Here is a 23,504-nt window from a genome sequence, read left to right on the forward strand (position 1 = left end):
TTTTACTTCAGACTCCTTTAGTGCCCCCTCCTTTTTTAATTACCTGGAACCGAGGAGTAACTTGTGTCCTATGGAAAGATTTCTCCTTGACGTTTTCTGGTATGTATTTCATGTTGCTTGTGCTACACACACATATCAGGAAACACTAGGCCTAACGATCCCTATGTATTTTAGGCATTCAGAGTATATTTCATGATATTCTTTTTTTTTAATTAACATGTATAATAAACCAAATAAATACTGCTCAAGTCTGCCAAAAAGTGGTTGTTTGCTCCTTACATTTATAACTGAACTCCGATGCCTTAAACATTACTTTTACTTTAAGGTGCATTGTATTTTCTTGGATTACTGTATTGGTTACAAGACTTTTTAAATATGTCTTGATATTTGACCTTGAATTTGTATAATAAAATACTTTCACTTTCACTTTGAAAGCTTTTCTGTAATTTAAGTGAATATGTTGAGAGAGTGTGACAGATACAGACTCTATGGTGCGGGCCAATCCATGACGGATCAGTTTCTATTGTCTTTGGAGCATTGACAGTTTGTTTGGGCTTGTTGTCATCCTAGAAAATAAAACTGTTGCCAATCACATGCTTTCCAGATGGCATTGCATGGTGGATGACAATCTGATGGCACTTTTCTCTGTTCATAATTACATTAATTTGAAAAAATCCCAAACAACTGGCTGAAATTCAGCTCCTCCAACGTGTTTTACAGATGTTTGTAGACACTCGTTGTGTCTCTCCGGAGCTTTCATTTTACAGATATGCAGTAATCAATATTTGATTGATGCTGCTCGTCATTTAATTGCTCTCATGGTTTTATTTCTGTTCCTTGCGGAGTTAAAACTTATAACCAATACACATTGTAATAATCAATTTGGCGTTAAAACGTAATTTGTTTTGATAGTGATAACTAAGTAGGAATGTCTAACAGTTCAGTGGGTTAATATTGTCTACAGGTTATTTGCACAGCTGAAGAAAACACATTTTACTTACATTAAAAAGATATTTATTTAAAAAAAAGCAAACAAACAAACAAAAGTTTCATTTAACTGGATACATTTGCTCTGAGAATTTTGATATCATCAGCTGGACGATCTTGGCTGTTCGTCTCCACCATCCCAATCCGGTTCAGCACTCCCATCCCCTGACACACTCTTCCAAAAATACTGTGCTTTCCATCTAACCACTGAGTGGGTGCGAGGGTGAGGAAGAACTGACTGCCATTGGTGTCCGGCCCCGCGTTGGCCATCGCTAGAATACCGGCACCTAACAGGCACAGAGACATAATGAGAAATTATGAATGTCCTCACTATCAATTATCACACAGGTATTTATCAGGATCACTGGACTCAGTTTATTCAGCTGTGAACTAAAGAAATGTTTCAAAAACACCAGAAATCTTTACAAATTATTGGTATACATGAACTCTACTGAAGATTTGAATCTAAAAATAAAGCCTCCATATGTGAACATGTGCATACAAATACCAGATTAAGACATCAGTACTGACACACAAATGATTTGAAGGATTTGCTCCAGAGCCTGTCTTTATAAGCCTATAAAAGCCTTTCACCTGCACATCTATTCCAGTGTTGTTCTTCTACGTGCATTACCTGTGAATTTTAGTTCTGGGTGTAGTTCATCCTCAAACTGTTTGCCAAAAATGGAGGCACCACCTCGACCTGTTTGGAAAACAAACATTACAAGTGGCGCATTGGATGAGTTTTCTGAAGACCATGAACATGTGAAATTAATCAGACAGTAGTGACAGGGCCACTTTATTAGATATACATATAACTACTCATTAATCTAAAAACCTAATCACATAGCAGTAACTCTGCATGTAGACGTGTTCAAGACGACAATAAAGTTTAAACTGAGCATCAGAATGCAGAAGAAAGGTGATTTAAGTGACTTTGAACTTAGCAGGAGTACTTCAAAATTGCTGATCACACAACCATCTCCAGGGTTTACAGTCTGTAAAAGAGAAAATTCTCTGGGCAAAAATGCCTCGTTGATGCCAGAGGTCAGATAAGGATGGACAGACCTCTTTAAGTGATATGAAGCCAACAGTAATTCAAATAACAACAACCAAGGTATGCAGAACACAGCGTATTGAAGCATGAAGCAGACGGGATACAGCAGATCACACTGCGTGCCACTCCTGTTAGTTAAAAACATGAAACTGAGGCTACAATTCACACAGCTGGTGTTAATGGTGTGGGAGATATTTTCTTGGCACACGTTGGGCCCCTTAGTACCAGGTGAACATCTTTCAAAAGTCAAAGCCTGCCTGATTATTATTGCTGACCATGCCCATCGCTTTATAGCCACAGTGTTACCCATATTCTGATGGCTGCTTCCAGTAGGATAATGCACCTTATCACAAAACTCAGATAGCCTGAAATTGGTTTGATTTACATTACAACGAGATTGCTGTACTCAAATACAGCACCTTGTTATACAATATTTGAAATTAACATAACAAACAAAAAAAAACCCACTATATTTTCAGAAATATTTGTGGGTTTTTCTTGTTTGTTTTTTTGTACTACTTCAACACTAAAGTGGCCCTCACATGAGATGACAGTGGCCCACAGCTCATTCAAGTTTGAGACCCCTGCAATAGAGCATCTTTGATGAAAGTTGAGATTAAATAGGAGATGTCCAGCGGACAAAGCTGAATGTTTCCAACACCTTGTTCAAGGTGTGCCATGAAGAATTAAGGTAGTTCTTTAGGCAAAAGGGGCTCCAACCAATATTAGCAAGGTGTACCTAATAAAGTGGCTGATTAGTATGTATAAAAGAGGATTCAATATTAAGAAAATTACATATTTTTCTGGGAAAAATACAGACATGCTTTTGATGGCAAAGAAAAAGAGCAACTGTATAATATACAGTATTATAAGCATCTGTAAATATTATTTGCATATGCAAACACACCGTTTAATGAAGTTCTGTATTAACAAACAAAGCATCTGGTTAAAAGTAATGTTAATCACCTGAACACTGGATCTATATTAAGAGTTCTGACTGATTATAAAACTACGAGCATTAATATGCTGCTTCAACAGCCCTCATGATTCCATATAAGAATTTTGGAACCTGGCTGGTTTACAGCCAAATGAGCGGGAATGTAATATTGGGCAGCATCAACACCAAAACTTCATTTACAGAGTTTGCTTTGTGCACAGTCATAAAACAGTCATGTCAGTGTATTAGGGGAGGGGGAAAAAAACACAATACATTGTAAATTGGAACAATACGAAAGACATCTACATTTACTTAGCTTCATGTTAAAGTGACTGACATGTTTAGTAATCTAGACACCCTTAAGTAGCATTTAGCCTACTCAAATCATGAACCTGTTACCTAACATGTGGACAGTGGTATTCAAACACTTATCTGTGACGAACCCACCTGTTCCTGTGGGGTCTCCTCCCTGCACCATGAAGTCTTTGATGATCCGGTGAAACTTGGTGTTGTTGTAGTAGCCTCTTCTGGACAGCTCTGCGAAGTTCTTGCATGTCTTTGGTGCATGGTTCCAGTACAGCTCCACCACAACAGTCCCCATCCTGCAACGCACGGCCAGTTAGCATGTCTTTAGCGGCTCTGAATAACAAAGGCTGTCTCTTCAACTAGTTTTTAGCAGAAACGTGCTATGCTTCATGCGGTTTGTTAAAAAGATTGTGAAAAAATAAAATATGCAAAATTTATTAACGCAACAGACACCAACACTTCAGGTTCCTCAAAGCTAGCTGAGTTAGCATCCAGTGTTTCATTGGGGACTTACGTCGTCTCCAAAGCCACTGTGGGAGGCTGCCATGTGTCCGGAGGAATCCCCGACATTATCACCTCAAACCGTAAGCTACAACAGTTGTGAAAAAATGTTTAGTTAAACTTAAGTTCTAATAAGTAGCCAGGAATTTCTTAGCCCAGCGAATTCATTCAACACATTTCAAAATGAGTTTCTTCTTCTGTGGTTTGCCGAGCATTTCCTTTGAATGTTGGAGAAAGGCTGCCATCTGCTGGACGAACTAACATGAAACCCCCCTTTTTTATTGTGTTGCTTACGTTTAGCATTCTTTACCAGCATCAGCTTCTCAGAAGTTCAGATTAACAGACGACTTTTTAACAGTGTTGTTACTAAGAATAAACTGAAAAACTACATTACAAACCACATTTCATTGTCATTTAGGCTTTACTTTGTAAGAAAGAAAAAGGACCCTGTCTTAAAGTTTGGTTATCTGGAAATACATTTTGTCTTGATAATGTAGTTAAAGAGATTTCTAAATATGTATGATATAGTAAATACATTTAACAAAAGAAATTCATATCATTATCATTGCCAGTAGTAGTAATAATAGCAGCAGTAGTTTATGTCATTACTAATAAAGTGCTTCCAAGGTGCAGTAACACACGTATCTTATGCATCTGAAGGCTCCCTGGTAAGATTGTAAGAAGAGACACAGAGCCAGCCTCAGGGGGGGCTGATCCAACCGAGCCTGAAAAGGGAAAAGAACAAAGACATCATTTAAAAACTGGGGGAGTGGGTATGTGTGATGTGTGTGTCCATTGCTCTGCTTGGAGTATTGCTACGTAGTATCTTAACTGGACAGAGACCTCTGATGTTGCGCCTGGAATCTGCTGGACCCACTCTCCTAGTTTGCAGCTTACAGCTCGTAATGCTAAATAAGCAGCTGGAAAATGTAGTGGCAACATGAGAAGTGAGCTGCAGGTGCTAGACAGACGTGACAGCACAGCATGTCTACAGCAAGTCTACACTGTTTAGCCACAGCATAAGCTGCTTACATATGAATACCAGATTTTTGTTTAATGACTTTAGTTGAAGCTGAAAAGATTTTATTTGTCGTATATGTCATATTAATTTAACTTAAATGTCTTGATAGATAAAAATTACCAAATTACATCATTGTCCAAAAATTATACTGACATTACTCTGCGTTTGTAGTTATGACTTGTTTCACTTTAATAAAATGTTGTCTTTTAAACTCAGATTTGATGCCATCATCTCTCCTGTTTAAGCTTTTAAGCTTTATGGAGGTGAGAGGACAGACACATGGACAGACGTGTGGACAGTCTGTCCTGCCTCTTTTCTGAAGAAATCTCTGCCTCTGAATCAACATCTTATGTCCTTCAGTGCATTTTTATTTCTGGAAGTATTCTTAAAAGCATTGTAATACATGTTCTGGTTCATGATGTCAAAGCAGGACATGTATTGAAGGTCTTCCTTAACCAGCTTTGAGTTTACTCTCCCATTCATCCCAGGCTTGTTGATGATGGTCACTGGGTGATTCTAGCACCCCTTGTTGACCCTGTCTAAAACTGCTCCTCAACAGGAGAAAATACAAAATAATCATAAAAGTTAGGCTGCCCGCTCTGCCAGGAAGGTCAAGAACACAAACAAAGGGAGAAAAGTTACTACTTGCACAGAAAAAAATGTCAACATAGCACCATAATTCATGAATCGTGGTTTGGTTTCAAACAGCTTCATTGTTGGGAAGTAAAGGCCCTGTCAGAAAGAAATATTAAATTACAATCTTGCTGATTTTGATTTCATATAAGAGAATGTAAGACTTCAAATAGTATTAATCCACACCTAGAACTGATAGAGAAGCCTTATCCACGCTCCAGACCTTCTTCCCACCGTTCATTTGATACTGGACTGCTCAGTTCTTCCACCCAAGCCTCTCTGTGATGACTGGTATTTACTGGCACCATAAAAGCAGTGCTAAAGAGCAAGAGATCAAATACTTCGAATGTGGCTGTGAGAGAAGTTGTCATGGTATCTGCTTGCCCATCTTTTCCATCTGTTTCCCCCCTTCCAAGGCTCTCTCTCTGCCTCCTCTATCTCTCATTAATTTCCTGTGTTCCCTAGAGGTGTCACTACCTGCAGGTTTCCCCTGGTTCCCTGGCTGGCACATCTGATTGTAACCCACTGTTCACTCACTTGGACTATTTAAGGATCTCTCTTTTACTTGCTCTCCATCAGATCTTTTGTCAATTGGAGTATCGTTCAGGCTCTCTAGTGTAGCTAGCTTTGTTTTCCATGTGACTTACCCTTTATCTCGATGTGCTTCTTGTAAATCAGAGAACATGTCCAGTCTGGTTTACATATCTAACCGCTCTACAACAGTGTCATTCAAAGATATTCCCTTTGCCTGTGAAACATCCACAGCACATTCTCTGTGTCTCCTGCTTTAGAGGTCGCCAGGGCTATAAAACCTCTCCAGAAGTAAATGGTGACAGGTAGGATATACTGACTTGAAGGAAGTAAAGAAAATGGGGCAAAGGAAAGTGGTATCTAATGTGGGACTGATGAAAAGAGGTAAACTTATTATCAATGTACCGATATCCAATACAGGAAAATATTTGTCTCCAGTTCAGAAACAATTATTTCTGGTATGAATATGTCAAGTATATTATAGGGTGTTATCCTGGCACTTCAGTACACCTTCACATAGCCTTTTTTCAGTAGTAAAAGGCCTTACTGACCAAGTCAAGGCCTGTGCACAACTGTCAAACATCACCCTTGGAGTCAGTGAAACCCTTATAAAGGAGTAAGCTCCACTCCTTTACTTCCTCCAGTCAACTGGCTCACTTTACTTAAAAATACTCTCAGTGCATCTTGTGTTTGCTTCTCATGTCTGGCCATTGTTCCCTGTGTGTCTTCTCCTTCCCATCTTTAAAGTCTCTCCAAAGAAAACAGTTTCTCACAACTGGACGTCTTTGGACCCACAACATCCTTCAGTGTTAATGCTATAGGCTCCTTCAATTTATGCTAGTTTTTGTCAGTGGTCACAAATATCTATTAGCTCTCAAACGTATTACCTCCACTGAAGTAGTCATGTGATTGGTTCACTTTGACTGCTTGCTTGTTTCTTGGTTTGTTAGTTACAAAAGATTGCTGAAAAACATTATGGACAGATTTGGAATAAAATTTTTACCCGAGTTTCAATTAATCAGAAAGATTAACTTTTGGAATCGACCCAGATATGTGAACACATCTATCCACAAATATGTACAGAAAAGGTTTATTTTAAAGGTTTGGCATCAAGAACTCCAATCAAGCTTTTACATGACTGCAAAGGAATATTGACCCACTCTTCTCCTTTTGAGTGAGCTGAGTTGTATTAATTCATCAGCATGAACAGTCCCGTTTAAGGTTCAGATGATGCATCTCACCCTGAATTAAGTAAAGAATTTGACTAAGACACTCCAAAATATTCATTTTTGTAAGGAATTCACATGTGGGCTTGCATAGCCAAACTGCACTTGAGTTTCAGGGGATGAATTGATAGACATTCTCTTTCAAGATTTTCTGGTAGAAAGCAAAATTCAACAAGTCCAGTCGTGAAAGTTCCTCATTACTAAATATTCTACAGTCAGCTGTTAGTGGTATTATAACAAAGTGGGACAAGAAGGAATGTCTCTGCACTCTAGAGCAGTGGAGATGTGATCTCTGGAGTGACGAATCACACGTTGACCTCCCAGAGCTTGGACTTCAACAATATTGAAGCAGTATGGGATCATGTTGACAGATAACAGAACAAAAGGCAGCCAACATTCAAGAAGAGCTTGAATGTCTTTTAGAAGCCCGGAGAACTATTCCTAAAGACTACTTAAAGAAATTATAAGAAGGTCTGCCTAAGAGAATTCAGACCCGTGTTGAAGAATGAAGCTGAAAATATTGATTTTCAGCTCAAACCCTGTTTTTGCCTCACATGTTTGCATGTTTTAAATTAACTGCTACACCTATTACCAATTCCCTAGCAAAACATAAAGAGATGAGGAGCAGCTCAAGACTTTTGCACCACACTGTACTTGTTTTTCATATGATACATACTATTTTTTTGATTTCTATTTGATATTGTTAATATTAAGAGTTCTAATTGTTCTTTTGGTTAACTAAGCATTAACTAAGCATCAAATCGATACAACAGTCACCTTGAGGTGACTGTTGTTTTGATTTAGCGCTATATAAATACAATTGAATTGAACTGAATTTAAATTATGCATGCAGGATTTTTATTTGTAAAGGAATATTTTAACTTTGTGGTATCAAAACTTAATTTTATTTTCTGAATAGTTGTTTCACTGCTTAATCAAAGAGAATTTGCCAAAAGGAGCAAAGCACTTGTGTGAATGCCAACACTGGCAGCAAAGGAGGAAAGTATCAGTCTCCACTCAGAGAGCGGTATCAAAGATCCTGAGGTGCCCCCTGCTGTGACTTTGAAATAGTGAGATGCTCATAAATAGTCCTTGATGAGAAGAAATGATGGAAATGAATACGAGTAATTTAGTTACTAGATACTTGGAGGCAACATAATACTAGGACAAGTTATAAGGGAAGTAGAAGAAAACATAGATATAAAGTGATACATGAAATAGAAAACATTAACAGCTGAAAAATCAAAGTCATATATTTAGTTTCCTAAACATAGACAATTTAGTTTATCCAGAAAGTTAAAAGTAAATAAAAAGTTTTTTATTTTTGTTGTGTTTGCTCAGCATGTGTCACAGTAAGAAGAACAGGAACTTTTTAACATTAACCTCATCAAAATCAACTCCTGCATAGGGATGGGTACCGGTATCCGGTGCCATCATGGCACCGGTTCTGACATAAACGGTAGTAACCAGACCGAAAAGCAGCGCGCATTTCGGTGCTTTATTTCGGTGCTTTTTTTTCCTGAGCTGTGATACACTTTCTTCTTCCTTACATTTCTATTGGCGGTTGGCAAACAACTGAAAGGTGCATTACCGCCACCAACTGGTATGGAATGATACACTTTAGATTCTAGCCAATCATTTTACGTTTCGAGGATAGTAGGCGGGTCCAGGTACGTAAGTTCTTTTAGAGCAGAGCTACAGATTAAAATGTCCAAGGCAAAGCGGTCAAAAGTCTGGCTGTACTTCACAGCAAAAGATGCAAACTCAGCAGCCTGCAACAAGTGCTTTAAGCTGATACTGTCAAAGGAGGTCACACTTTAAATCCGATGAACCTAGCCCTGCCAGTGTAGCAGAAATGATGATGGCAGCAGCAGCCGTTCTTCTCTGCGTGAGTAGCTTAATGTTGTTCGTGTGTAATTTACGTTGAGTAAGCTAACCGCGTTATTAAATTAATGCATGTAACGTGAACTAGCAAACACCATCATAGCTACATGCGGCTGTCTTCTTGTTTGATGTCAGATACCCCCTTCACCCTGGCCAAAAAGGCTAAAATGACCGAAGAAAAAGTGGAAAACAGCTAAACATGAGAGGTTTTTGGACAAAGTTTGTGTTTTTTCCATTGTTTAAGCACTGCTTCCAGCCCAGAGTGATACCATATATGCCCTATACCTGCAGAAAAGACTAACATTGTTATCATTTTACAAAAAAACAGCTGAACATGAGAGGTTTTTGGACCAATTTTGTGTTTTCCATTCTTTAAGCACCGGTTTGGGCACCGTTTAAGCACCGGCACCGTTTCAAAAGTACCGGTTTGGCACCGGTATCGGATAAAACCTAAACGATACCCATCCCTACTCCTGCAGATATGGTGACAAATGGTTGAGTTTAACTTGATTATCACAATAGAATACATATCCATCAATTAATCTGAAACTGAGAAAACCAGTCCTGTTAAAGAGGTCTGCTACCTGTTGCAGAAACTGCAAAAGGACATCATCAAAATAGAGCCAAATGCAAAAAGTGTTGTGCATCCTGAGCACAAACACACTGTGAGGAATAACAGCTACACCATTAACCTCCTAGGACCTGGCGTCCACATATGTGGACATCACATACTCAATTTTGCTCTACAAGGGCCTGATATCCACTTACGAGGACATTATACTCGTAAGTGGATACTTACGAGTATAATGGAGTGGGATACTGTTCTATCGAAATTTTAGACGAATATCCTCATATGTGGCTCTTATTTTTCATAAAAACAAAAATAAGGTTAAAAAAATATCTGGTAATCCTTTGTTTTTACATTCACCGGTCCCCAATATGCCCAAATATCAAAGAGAAATTAAAAATGCATGCTGTGGAAGAGTTCGGGTCTTAGGAGGTTAAAGTTCACCAACCTATATTACTTCTACAAATCCTTACTAAAGATTGATTTCTCTAGATAGAACACGAACTTATGTTCCCCACAACTTTCTACACACCTGTGTACCATTTGGATTCAACTGTGCACTGGAAACTTTTCTAGCACATAATTATGGGCACATATTCTGATGTGAGAGTGATGTTTAGAGTGTTTATAAATAATGTGAGCTCAAGGTTCACTTTATCAAGAATGAGCAGAAATGTTTCAGGCAGCCAGGAGAACCCTGAGAACAACTCTGAATGACTGTGTAAAGATGCTCTGCTACCTAGTTTTGAAGTTAATTTTCTTACTGGACATATTTCTGTTTCTATGTCAGCTCATCTATCCAGATGAGGCTAAAGCAACTCTCTCCAGATTCAGATAATAAAGACTACACTGAGACTATAGAAACTTCATCTTAAAGGGCATTGTGGGTCATTTAGTGGGGAAAACCTGAGGCCTGCTTTAAAAAAAAAATCTTTTACATGACATGACCAGTGTGAAACTGAATCCCACTAAGGTTGCTTCTACCCACTTGCAAGGAAGGTGGTTACCATCTTCAAAGCTTTTGTCACATATGGTCACGTGAAAATAAAGTTTTCACCAGACTTTATGTAGCCCTGTGAAAAAGCGAGTGTGTCTTTACTGCTTGCACAGGAAATAAGATGCAAATTACTTAATTACAAACTGCACATCTGGAAAGGCACAGAGCTGAAAGGTCTGTACATTATTTAGAGCAACATATGCTGCCCTCAACAATCTTTTTTGAAGTAGGCCTTGCATATTTCTTTAAGACAATGCTAAACCGCACGCTGCAGTGTGTACACTACAGTATAGCTTCACAGTAGAAGAGTCCCAAATTTTCCCTCTAAAAATAAACAAAATATCTATAAGTCTTCATTATTAAGAAGGCAACATGGTGCTAAGGTGTTTAGCTGAACTTCTTCTGATGGAACAAAATGTACACAGCACACAGAAAATGGCATCTAATGAGGCTTTAGAAATTCCTGGCCTCCTGGCAAAGACTCTCTTGGGGGCTTCAGTATTAAGTATTGGAAATTTCCTGCATGATCCTTGTATGTTTTATTACACAAAACTGTAATAATGTATAACAATATACATGAATGCAAGAAGACTGAGATGAGACTAATCTCTGTTTTTAACTTGGTTAAACTATCACTCTTACTGTAGTTGTTAGTCATTATAGGTGGTTTGAGACAGTGAACCCTGCTTTCTAAGCCTTCAATACCATGCTCAAAAAGAGATTAGTCACACGTGCTTCTCTCTCCTGTTTGTCGGCTATATGCTGGGAAATTACTTTTGGGTATAAATCTAGAGGTCCCCCTTGTGGCCGTGCAGGTCATCAATTAGATAAGCATTGGGTAACCCAATACAAATCAGACAGTCCCCAGACAGTCCCCAGCCAGTCAATCCAGACACTCAAGAGTCTTTGCCAGTACTACCATCAGACCACTTGCTCAGCAGTATGACAGACTCTCTGTGCAGGCTGTTTCATCTCCCCACAAAGAGCACTTCAAAAACTGTTGAAGAGCGTGGCAAGTGGGGCAGCAAAAAGGAGTTCATCCTGTCTGTGGCCGGTGCTATTATTGGACTAGGCAATGTGTGGAGATTTCCATATCTTTGCTACAAGAATGGTGGAGGTAAGTATTTCTATTCATTATCCTTAATTATTAAAAGTGTAGTATTATGGTTGATCACAGTGTTTTTTTTCTCTTAAGGAATTGAGAAGATATGTTTTTATTATTCACCAAAGCACAATTATGGGCTTTAATTAGATATTTATTTTCACTGCCAAATACTTTCATTCAAAGTTTTGTTAAAAGCTGCAAATGATTAAAACTGTCCAATGTGAAGTGTATCTGCTATCCATCTGTGTCTCTGTCTGCCTGTTGATTAAGGATTTGACAGGTTACAAAGGCTATAAAAAATAACATTCAGTCTGGGTCCATGCCAAAAAACACAATCAGATTCTTTGCTGAAGCCCTTTAAGTTCAGCATTGCTCCACTTGAATGAAAAAATATCCAGCTGTGATGGTGCTAAACTGGAAACAAACTGGACATCGTAAACATTTCACGTGGCAGATTTTGATGATAACGTTCCAAAAATGAATGAATGAAATCAAACGAACAAAAGACAGATGAAATATTATTGACTTACCTCTTAGGGATGGAAATGTTCATTTGAAAGTTGGTGATTTGCCCCTTCTTTGACCTTAAATGAGGACAGATATGTCAGAGGCATTTCAAACAAATAAACTTCAGGCCTTACGACTATTTTCAGCCATAGCAAAATGATGACATTATATAAATGTTCTAGCTTTTATCCTTGAGAAATTGACAATCTGCTCATAGACGTTATCAGCCGTTGTTTCAATTTGATCAAGTGTCCCCATAACAAGTGATAAATTCAGGGTTCTTATTTCCCATCCTTTTTTTTTTTCTTACTGAGAAAAGCCATGTGTCACAGAAGAATCACACACAGTCGCTCAAGGTAGCACTTATTTGACAATGGAAGAAAGTGAACTGCCCCAGAAAGAATCATCCTGCATCCTGCTTGGCAACAGCAATAAAAAATACTTGTGGCTTTATTAGCTTACCTCATAAAAAATAGCTGAACAATTGAATTATGTAAATATGAATGTATCTAAACTATCAGCTAACAGAGATATCTCAAAGGTTTCTGTCTTTTTCTAAATCATCCTATTTTAGACCACACACTATTACATACTATAACAGCATCATCCTGAAACCTGACCTGGTTTCTACTGTTGTACTTATAAACATCTCCCTGCAGTTATAAAAAATCGGAATCTCAGAAATAATAATGTAAAGACTGATGCTGCAGCAGATTCTGTAACCGTGTATATTCTTTTACATTCTGCTGGCTTCAGTCATTTGTCAGTGTTCCTAATCCACATGAACAGTTCCTTTATCTTGATGTGTCATGGACAGGACACTGTAAGTGGCTGGGTATAGCTTTTGATAGTTAAGTTAAGCACCACTACTGATTTAGTCATATTGTTTACTGTAACATTGCTCAATGTAAGAAGATTGGAAATGTAAATACTTTGCATAAAAGCAACACAAAATGATGTCAGATTGTGCAGAAAAAAACATATAATTTATAGTCATCTCATTAAAAGTGCATTGCAAAAAGATATCTCAAGATAGATCCTCTAGGTGTTTTAATTAACTAGATGCAAATTTCTTTTTTAAAAAAAGATTGTTTTGGGGGCCTTTTGGACTTTATTTAATAAAACAATGAAGATAGATAACAAAATGAGGAGAGAGAAAGGGAAGACATGAAGCCAAGGGCAGCAGGTCCGGCTTAAAGCTGGGCCGCTGCACCACCGTATTTTACACCTTAGGCTTTGAACCTTTCCTAAAGTACATAGACTATAAAATATATTTATATTCAGACAAATTGCCTTCAACTGTGTCCTTTGTGTGAAAATTCAGTCAGAGATAGTTCCAGTAATATTCACTTGTGTGTAACTGTGTGTCACTGCAGATACTAGTGAGACATCCATTCTAGCCAATCAGAAAAGTCTAATTCCATTAACAAAAAACAAACCATTTGTGGTGTACCCCAAGGTTCCCTCCTGGGCCCAGTTCTTTTCAGTCCACTCATAATACCTTTATAGTCTACTAACTACAGATATGACATGTTTCTGCAGCTAGATTTTTCTCTCATGATTCAAAAGTATATCCTAGCATTGCCCAAGTAAGTACTTATTGTCTTGAAAGATGAACATGAATATTTTTGCTATATAGTATACCAGTCATGTGCTAATGTAGTTTGTTGTCACCTGCAGGCGCATTCTTCATCCCTTACATCCTATTCCTTCTCACATGTGGCATACCTCTATTTGTGCTGGAGACGGCACTGGGCCAGTACACTAGTCAGGGAGGAATCATGTGCTGGAGGAAGGTCTGCCCCTTGTTTGAAGGTGAGCTAACCACTGGAATTGTGGTGAAGCAGATCAATGAAGAAAAACTGAGGGAATACAATGCTAACAGTTGTTGTTTCCAGGCATGGGATATGCAAGCCAAATGATAATTTTCTACGGAAGCATCAGCTATATTGTGATTTTAGCCTGGGCTTTTCTCTACTTGTTCTCTTCCTTCTCTGGAGAGTTGCCATGGGCCACCTGTAATAACACCTGGAATACAAGTAAATACACATGTTGCTATTATACTTTTCTCTGCCTTTGCATACACCAAAAAATCAGTGGTCTTAAAATAGTATGCATAATGTTAATGTCACTTCATTGTGTTTCTAAATGTGACATCTCGCTTAAGCAATTTAACTGACATAAATAAAATTCAAGCATTTGAAGATTTGTCATATTTGACTGTGTTTTAATCTATTTCAGATCGTTGTGTGGTAATAAACAACTACAATGCCACCCTCAACTGGACATTACCTGTAAATTCATCATCTTCTGTTGTAGAATTTTGGCAGTGAGTTATCATGATTTTTTTTAAATAAAACTTCATTTGAAAGCTCAGCTATAGGTATACTATACTCAGTGTTGGGGAGTAACGGAATACATGTACCGCCGTTACGTATTTAAAATACAAAATATGAGTAACTGTATTCCGTTACAGTTACCGTTTAAAAAGGTGGTATTTAGAATACAGTTACTTTGTTGAAATAAATGGATTACACAGCGGTACTTCCCTGTTTCATATTGTGGCGGGTCAGGATTCATAGGGTTTTGTTTGACAGCTACGTTCTGTTGTTCCAGGTGGCAGCGCTACGGTTGCCATGGTTACAGGGTGACGCTCTCTCTCTCTGTGTTTCCTGGGTGAGAGAGGCCTTTTTGTTGTTGTTGTGCTAAGCTAATAGGCAGAATGCTACTGGTATAGCTCTAAAGAATGTAGCATCATAGGCTGTGTAGTCCGTGCTGCAGGGAGAATGGACTGCCATACACGTTATGTGTCTGTGAGCGAGGGAGGGAGAAAAAGGAAAAGTACGAGCTGTCATGAGCAAAAACGGGAGCTGGAAGCATGCAAATATAATAATAACCACTGCAGCCAAGAAGAGTGCCTGACGAGCCCAGTTGTAAGTAAGCTATTAAGACTCGACTGTACGCTGTGTTCGTGTTTTCCTCCGAAACAATAAGTTCCGTTGGAGCAGCCTTTCAATGCCTCTCTCTGTCTCTCGTAGCAAAGTTGACCCAGACAACAAAGTAAAGCTATTTTTCGGCTAGGAGCCCGACACAGAACCCGCCGTATTAGCCAGAGGTCCCTTTACTTCGGGGCCGCGGACCTTCGTAGCAGTAATAAATCACAGCAATAGTACATTCATGTAGTTGTAAACAGCATGATAATATATTAAGTAATCCAAAGTATTCAGAATATGTTACTCTCATCGAGTAACGTAACGGAATACATTTTGCGACATGTATTCTGTATTCTGTAATGGAATACATTTTAAAAGTAACCTTCCCAACACTGACTATACTAAAGATAAAAGCTCTGCATTTCGATGCCACAGCCACATCAGCTCTTTGTTTTTCCACACTGCTTTCGTGTGTTTCTTTGCATGTGCTATGACAAATTTGCCAGTTTTATCAGGTAGTTTGGTGAGTCCCTTTAGCGCCACACAGATGTCTGATTGCTCCTAACTGAAAACACCTTCAAACACAACGTGAAAACAAAGAAATTACCTAATCTGCACTATTATGAAGTTTTATTCAGATCTTCTGCTTTATCTGAGAAACTCATATTTCCTGAGCAAGACAGTTCACGTGTAACAGCATATGCTGTAACATCTGTCAGCATAGCTCCCCCTCAGCACTGAGATGGGATCAATCAACCAGAATAATTGAAAACACCTGTGTACTAAAGGTGTGAAGTGATTTTAATTGCACATTCAAGCATGTATCATTCTGAATAGTTTAATGAACTTCAACTTCATCAGGTCTTTCATGTTGGCCCCAGTGACTTGTCAATCAAATATGTAACTAATAATATTTTTTTAACACATTCCTTTCTGATATAAATGTTCCTGGGTATTGGATTTTCAACATGCAAACTCACGCATGCTCACATGTTGCCCATTTTTGTAGCCCTCTCCAAACTCACACATATGTGTAGGTAATGACAGTAATTTTTTTTTTAAAATCTTAACTAGTAACTGTAGTCCAAAGATGAAGTTTTACACAACAACACATACTGCTTTAAAAGGCCATTCATCTAACTAACACTGCATCATCTTTCAGGCGTCGGGTGTTGAACATATCTTCTGGCATAGAGGCCTTGGGAAACATTCAGTGGGAACTTTCTCTGTGTCTTCTTCTAGCCTGGGTCATCTGCTACTTTTGTGTCTGGAAGGGAGTTAAATCCACAGGAAAGGTAACACTAAAATGACAAATGTGTGTCCGAGATTTGTAGTAGATACACCAGTATTGTCAATTTGAAGCTCCTACGTCGCTTTATTATTGAGTTATTGCATTCAGAAACTTGGGTGACCACAATGCCCGCCCACCTGCCTACCAGCCCACCCGCTTACCAGCCCACGCGGCAGGGTGATGAAAAAACCCCATCAGCCTTTTACAGCTGAGTACTAAAAACCCCTTTAGGAGACTTGTGTTCCACTTAGCACACACCGCATGCTTAACAAAGAAGATAACAAAGGAGATCCTTTTTAATGTTTGGCACTTAAATTCAATGACGGACATAGTACAGGATGTCTAGTTCACAAAACGTTATAATCAGTGGTTACTTGATGATGAAGGGGTCATAAATAATCTGAAACACTTTCCCTCCTGTTCTAAAATCACCCACAACAACTTTTCCTCACTGAGAATGGTTGAGTGACTAAGGTGTGGCATGGAAAAAAACAGACCAGAACTCCCAGACAGCCACAGTTTTTTTTTCTTGGGCTGCTGCCAAGCCAATAGTTCAGTGTTACGTGTGCTTAGCTTTCAAAGCAGACCACAACACATAACAGCCTACGGTACTGCACATGAGGGTTACAAAATTAGAAATTTTACACAGTGACATTTTTAATAGACCTAAGCAATCTTAAGATTGTATTTCCGTCATCTCTTCTTATATGTTCATATAGTTAGATAGATAGTTAGACAGACAGACAGACAGACAGATAGATAGATAGATAGATAGATAGATAGATAAACCACATGTTGTGATGTAACATATTCAGTCTATATAACCCAAAGGGTTTTTTTGTCTAGACCGATAAAAAAAGTAACTGAACAATTTGAATCTTTCAAACATAAACTTAAAGCAGCCACGAGCAAGCTAATGTCAAATACGGTTGCGAGTTTAATTTCATATAGAAAGCAACAGTTTGACGAAACGTTACGAAACACACTAAGACTCTCGTGTGCCTCGTTCAGTGGATAGGCATGACTCATGTGAGGCTTGTGATTTGTGAGAAAGTGAATTGGAAGTGCTGACTGCGAAATCTCTCTGTGGGAGAGACGTGTGCAATAGATCCCAGCTGCCTCTGCCATATAATTACCTACTGTAGCGTGTAGTAACTTCTTTTCTTCCTAAATCACTGGAGTTAATTGAATTAATCCACTGGTGCCTTTTTTCCTGAAGTGATACAGTTTGTGTTTGTGACAAGAAATTGTGGTTAGAAAATTCAAGATTGTAAAAAACAATAAATAAAGATTGTCTTATTAAGTAACATTGATGGATTGGTGAAATTTAAAAAAAAATCACAGCATTGTCACAACATATCCCCTTGCAAATGTTACCATGCCCTCTATTGTCAGTTATGGTGTACTTTTTGTATTTCCCGTTTTATTTTTTTACAGGCTACATATTTCACAGCCACATTCCCCTTCATCACATTAGCTGTGCTGTTTGTCAGAGGAATAACTCTTCCCGGAGCTTTCCATGGGATCAAATACTACTTGTATCCCAATCCGGCACGGCTTGCAGACCCACAGGTATGATTTAGTCTATTTTCTTTTGATGTTTGTGCCACGATAACAGCATTTAGTAGCAGCATTTTTGGAAAAATAATCTTTTGTTGGTTTACAGGTCTGGATGGATGCTGGAACACAAATATTTTATTCTTATGCCATATGTTTGGGATGCCTGACTACACTTGGAAGCTACAACAAGTACAACAATAACTGTTATAGGTGACTACCTGATGAAGATCTAATTTGATGGTTTAAATCACAATTTGCAATTATTTCCTACTATAGCTGCTAATTCCTAATGCTAAAGAATTATCAGTTAATAAGACTGGTGTAAAAGATTCAAAATCTTAATTAAATTTTTTCATTACAAGTGTTGAACCCTTACTATGAGTCAATGTAACTTTAGCCTGCACCCAAACAAAAGAATTTAATAGCACTGACCAACACTGTTATGATAATGCAGGAACAACACAAAATGTGAGATACAGCACGAAGAAGAATTAAATTCACATCAGCACAACTTCCATAAATATGACACACACCCCAAACACACACACACAAAAAAACCCAAACTTAAGTGTGCATCAGGATAGGTGAAGAACAGAAGACACACAGACACACACACACACAGACATATTTAGAAGTTTTAGTAATTTCTTGTTGTCACAGTGTCAATCCTTGTTGTACGTTACCGATTCACAAATAAAGACAGCAAGCTTTGTTTCTGATTTGCAGAGACTCCTTCTATCTTTGCTTGTTGAACAGTGGGACCAGCTTCGTATCGGGCTTTGCGATATTCTCAGTTTTGGGCTACATGTCACAAAAACAGGGTATGGACATTGCTACAGTTGCTGAATCAGGTGAGGCTGCACACCTGCTTGGTTAGATTTCAGACTGGCATGTGTTTTGTTTTTTTTTCTCTAAAGTTACGGATTGTAAATTGAGAAATAATCTTTTTCCTCATGACAATTATTAAGCCTGGAACCTTCTAAATTTTAAAATGCATTAAACATTTTTCCGTAAACTAAAGACACTGTGGCACTCTGACATGATTTACTTGTGTGGTATTATAATATTATTTTATGCCATGTTAGACCCCTAATTAAAGATTGTGAATTATTATGTAGTTTTAGTTTGCATTATTCTCCTGAATTAGAAGAAGGTGATAACTATTACATTTGTTAAACTGATTTGCATTACATTAGACTGCTGATTTATTGTGAATGAATGATATTGTTTTATGATGCATTATACTGCTGAGTTATAAGAAATACTGTTCGCAGAAAGTCATCGCCTTATTTGTCTGATTAGAAGAGAACAGAACATACCGGAGAGGTTTTCTGCCCCATCTCAGCAGGAGCAGATAAACAGGGAGCCATGGTCGTAGCTTAGGCGCCGTGTGAGAGAAAGAATGCGAATGTTTAGGCTTTTATGATTAGGTGGGGGCCACTAGAGGCTATAAGAGTTTGATCAGTGCTCCACCATATTGAGATCTGATGCTGTCTGCGTACGGCGTCCATCTCCCACGCGTGTGATCATTAAAATCATCGTTTGACTCAACCCGGCCGGACCAGTGTTGTTATTTTGGTTTTTCCTCTTGTATCCATCCCCAATATTTGAATCCGTGACACTTGTTCTTGGTTTCACTCTGTAGGTCCAGGACTTGTCTTCATAGTTTACCCACAAGCTGTGACCCTGCTGCCATGGCCTCAGGTCTGGTCTGTGTGCTTTTTCACCATGATCATCTTACTGGGAATAGATGGCCAGGTCAGCTTCAGTCTTTCTTATGTCTTGTAAAAAAAAAATGTAATGCAGTGTTATTGTTTTTCTCTTGCTTAACTTATCTTGACACTAACCTGTCTTTGTGTTGCTCTGCAGTTTGCAGGTCTCGAGAGCATCATGACCTCGTTAACAGATGTGTACCCAGCCCAGATACGAAAAGGATACCGCAGAGAGCTTTATCTGATGCTGATCTGTGCGCTCTGCTATATGTTTGGCCTGTTATTAGTGTCAGAGGTGAGCTGTCAGAAGCACATTTATTGTTGGTCAAAAGTAATCAGTTTACTGTGTAAAATCTTTTTGCGGCATGGTCAATTGACACAAAATACACAGTAGGTACACTCCTAAAATGTGTTTTTGTTTCCATTAAATCAACAGGATTTTGAGTTGTTTGCAGTAATACTTTTTTTTAAATAAATCAAATCCACTGTATTTGCTGCTTTCATTTTAGGCTGGTGCATACATTCTGCAGATCTTTGATCACTATGTATGCAGTGGGCCCACTCTTCTACTGATGGCAATTTTCCAGTCAGTGATTATTGGATGGATCTATGGTATGTTATAAATGTCAGTGGTACAATTGTTTATATATATATGGAAACCAAAGAGAAACGGAGGTTCACACCCTTCAATGTGCAGACATGGAAAGACATGTAAGTGGAGGAGGCAGCAACAGCAAGATCCTTGTACGGGAAAGAGTACGCTTTGTTGCAACATATGCGCTTATAGTTGCTGCAAATTGGAAATTAGCAGCAACTGTGAGCATGCTAACCCAGGTAAAAATCGCCCTAGCTTCTTTTTTGTTTACAATAATTAAATAAATACTTCTGTCCTAGGTGCTCAACGCTTCTGTGACAACATTGAGGACATGATTGGTTACAAACCTTTGTCACTAATCAAGTACTGCTGGCTGTATGCCACTCCTCTTATTTGCAGTGTAAGCATCTGAAGCAGTCTGACTAAATAGTTTATCGATATTGTATAATTTCCATCTTTCACTGTTTATTATTGACGATGATTTCCTTTAAAGGGAACCCTTGTGTTTTTGCTGATAAGTTACACACCACTGAAATTCAACAACACCTACGTGTATCCTTGGTGGGCTTACTGGATTGGCTGGTTCCTCGCCATGTCGTCTCTTTCTATGATCCCAGTCACTATGATCTACAAACTGGCCAAAGGTAGAGGGACTCTCTGGCAGGTCAGTGATGTTACTAGTGGCAGCTTTGTATTTGAATAACTAACTGTGATGTTCATCGGCGTAACTTTGTTCTGGACATTGGAGGGGTCAAGATCTCTCTCTAAATAAATAAATAAATCTGGGTAAATTTCCAGATGATTAAACATGCAACTATTTTGCTGGTAATACCTGAAATGAGTAAAGAAAATCAACAGCCTATCTATGCAAGGTAATTCATAATTGTATTGGAGAGGTTATATTGGTCGGGTCTGATTATTGGAGGGTAATAACCCCCCTAACCCCCCTGAAAATTATGCCCCTGGTGATATTCATTGACAATTTTAATGCCTTTTTCCAGCGTCTTAAGACCAGCTCCCGCCCAGCAGATGATCTTCCAGTGATGGCAGAGGTGACAGCAAAAGAAAGGGCGAGCTTCACTGCATGTCCACGATAATGGAGCAAATGACCATATTTTTAAAAAATCCAAACTTTAAGAGCAACTTAAATTTTTTTTAATTTCAAAAATATGTAGAGTAGCTTGTTTACTGCATGGTTTTCATATGGTGGGTCATTTTTAGTACAGCAAATTGTTTTAACACAAAAAGACCAGCTTGACAGATCAAAGATCTAAAATAAGCTTCTTTGTTGTTTTTTTTTATTAAATTGTGTTGAAATTCACTGAAATTCACTGCCATCATTGCTATATTCAACTCTAAGCTAAAAGGACAAAGTGGTACAGAACGACAGTTCCTCTGGCATTAACATCAGCACAAAAGCTGTGTCCTAGGAGCTACGTGGCATGGCTTTCCTGTAAGTGTAATGTGTAGGTGGTGAAGTACTTTTATCCATAAAGATTATCATCATATTATCGGCATTCCAAATTCTCATTTGTGTTTTTCACTGGGAGGAAAAAATAGCATTTTTTTTACTACATATAAATCTAAATGAATATACAGTACCTCTTTTACAGTTGTCATAGGCGTAAAGATGCTTCCTGCTTGAATTTATACAATAATTCTACATCTTATAAGCTAGTTTTACTTTGTTATATTTTAGGGGTAAGTATTTTCTTGGATTAAAGAAGAGCATTAAGAGAGAGTATTAAGAGCTTTTTTATTTTACTTCTGTATTTACGCATGGATTTACATTTCTATTAAGAACTCTAGAACAGCTATAAACATAATGGGTTGGGATAAATTTATCAGAGTTTGTTTTAGGAGATCTGTCTGTGGCATTTATATGTCCAAAAGAAGCACATCTGAAATCCTTAAAGAGACTGGATGTATAACATGTTGTACTGAGCAGTAATATTTGTAGGTTTCAAATACCCAAAAACCAAACAAATCTACTCCCTCAGCAGTGTTTGGGTCACTGGCTATGTGCACCATGACAGCATGACAGGTGAATTTCTGTGGCTAACATTTATTCAGGGTCTAATTCATGTATTTTTATTAAATATAATACACCAAATATGTATATCCTCCACAAAGGTATTAGGACTTGCTTGAATCTGTAACACAATTTTTTTTAACACTTTAATTCAGAGTTTTCCTTTTTTCTAAAGTATTTTTGTACTAATTAAGGGTTTTTATTCAACATGTGACTTTAAATTTGTGTAATAAAATAATTTTGGGGGTAATTTTGCTTCTTTGCTTTTATTTTCCATAGAAAAAAATTACTACAAAAAACGACCACCTGCCATTCTTGTTAAACCCACTTTCACAGCGTATAGCCTGTACAGTAACTTTGTATCTGTCACAGTCTGGCTGAGGCACACTGTATATGTTGTGAAAAAGGACATAAATGCAGACTGAAACACAATGTGAAACATGACGTGGATTAACAGAAAACGAGCAGTTTATTATCGCTGGCAAAATAAATACAAACAAAGGGCATGGGTGAACTAAATAATAACCTAAACTGGGTGAACTGAAATGAAACATGAAAAACCCTTAAACATGGAGAACTGGTGTGGATACCCGGCGACACAATGTGGACTAGCAGTCGACCTCACAAGGAATGACTGAAAACACACGGACTAAATACACACAAGAGGCTAAGGAGGGAAGTGGGAACACATGGGGAAACAGCTGACATACATGAACACAACGAAGTCACAGGGGAAGTGTAAAACTAAACACATTGAACATAGAAACACAAGACCTCTTCAAAATAAAGCAGGAAACATAATGGGACGCCGACATGACAACATGAACTTGACAACAAAAGACACGCAGCATGAAACACATAAATAGTGAGGGGAACTTAAATACAGGGGTAGAAAAAACAAAGGGAATCTGAATAAACAAATGAACTTAGATAATGAACTTAAACAAACCATAAACATCAAAATAAACTAAAACTCAAAACGCTGGGTTAAAAGACCCAGGATCGTGACAGTGTCACTTGTATACTTTGCTGTGTTACAGCTACAATTATAGTCACTTAAAGCCAGTTTTCAGAACACAGAGCATGTTATGAAGTCCAAAAAAACCTTGCAGAGCATTTAA

At 38.1% G+C, this 23,504-nt stretch overlaps 2 protein-coding genes and 1 long non-coding RNA gene across 3 annotated transcripts; 1 reads left to right on the top strand and 2 right to left on the bottom strand.

Annotated features, from left to right (window-relative positions):
* Window positions 1-991: 991 nt before the first annotated feature.
* Window positions 992-4,042, bottom strand: ppil1 (peptidylprolyl isomerase (cyclophilin)-like 1). Its single transcript, XM_085158593.1, has 4 exons — window positions 3,802-4,042; window positions 3,429-3,583; window positions 1,622-1,690; window positions 992-1,274 (listed from the first exon to the last, which is right to left on the bottom strand). The coding sequence occupies exons 1-4, from the start codon at window positions 3,855-3,857 to the stop codon at window positions 1,054-1,056; spliced, it is 501 nt and encodes a 166-aa protein (XP_085014719.1). The 5' UTR covers window positions 3,858-4,042; the 3' UTR covers window positions 992-1,053.
* Window positions 4,043-11,590: 7,548 nt separating this feature from the next.
* On the top strand, window positions 11,591-22,484 carry LOC146518414 (sodium- and chloride-dependent GABA transporter 2-like). Its single transcript, XM_085158574.1, has 14 exons — window positions 11,591-11,765; window positions 13,941-14,075; window positions 14,159-14,299; window positions 14,502-14,589; window positions 16,356-16,488; window positions 17,922-18,056; window positions 18,151-18,254; window positions 18,771-18,895; window positions 19,690-19,802; window positions 19,914-20,051; window positions 20,266-20,368; window positions 20,651-20,751; window positions 20,845-21,015; window positions 21,353-22,484. The coding sequence occupies exons 1-14, from the start codon at window positions 11,591-11,593 to the stop codon at window positions 21,446-21,448; spliced, it is 1,758 nt and encodes a 585-aa protein (XP_085014700.1). The 3' UTR covers window positions 21,449-22,484.
* On the bottom strand, window positions 11,754-16,367 carry LOC146518415 (uncharacterized). Its single transcript, XR_014873967.1, has 3 exons — window positions 14,553-16,367; window positions 13,935-14,288; window positions 11,754-12,337 (listed from the first exon to the last, which is right to left on the bottom strand). It is a non-coding gene; the product is annotated as an uncharacterized LOC146518415 (long non-coding RNA).
* Window positions 22,485-23,504: the final 1,020 nt, after the last annotated feature.

The sequence above is a fragment of the Neolamprologus multifasciatus genome, chromosome 5 (assembly GCF_963576455.1).
Source record: "Neolamprologus multifasciatus chromosome 5, fNeoMul1.2, whole genome shotgun sequence".
Taxonomy (NCBI): domain Eukaryota; kingdom Metazoa; phylum Chordata; class Actinopteri; order Cichliformes; family Cichlidae; genus Neolamprologus; species Neolamprologus multifasciatus.

Excerpts from the sequence above, each read along its gene's own strand:
- ppil1 (XM_085158593.1), bottom strand. The coding sequence starts at position 3,857 with ATGTCGGGGATTCCTCCGGACACATGGCAGCCTCCCACAGTGGCTTTG. Across the intron at positions 3,584-3,801 it reads ACAGTGGCTTTGGAGACGAC|GATGGGGACTGTTGTGGTGG; the intron begins GTAAGTCCCCAA and ends CGTGCGTTGCAG. Across the intron at positions 1,275-1,621 it reads CCCAGAACTAAAATTCACAG|GTGCCGGTATTCTAGCGATG; the intron begins GTAATGCACGTA and ends TGTGCCTGTTAG.
- LOC146518414 (XM_085158574.1), top strand. The coding sequence starts at position 11,591 with ATGACAGACTCTCTGTGCAGGCTGTTTCATCTCCCCACAAAGAGCACT. Across the intron at positions 11,766-13,940 it reads TTGCTACAAGAATGGTGGAG|GCGCATTCTTCATCCCTTAC; the intron begins GTAAGTATTTCT and ends TGTCACCTGCAG. Across the intron at positions 16,489-17,921 it reads GAGTTAAATCCACAGGAAAG|GCTACATATTTCACAGCCAC; the intron begins GTAACACTAAAA and ends ATTTTTTTACAG.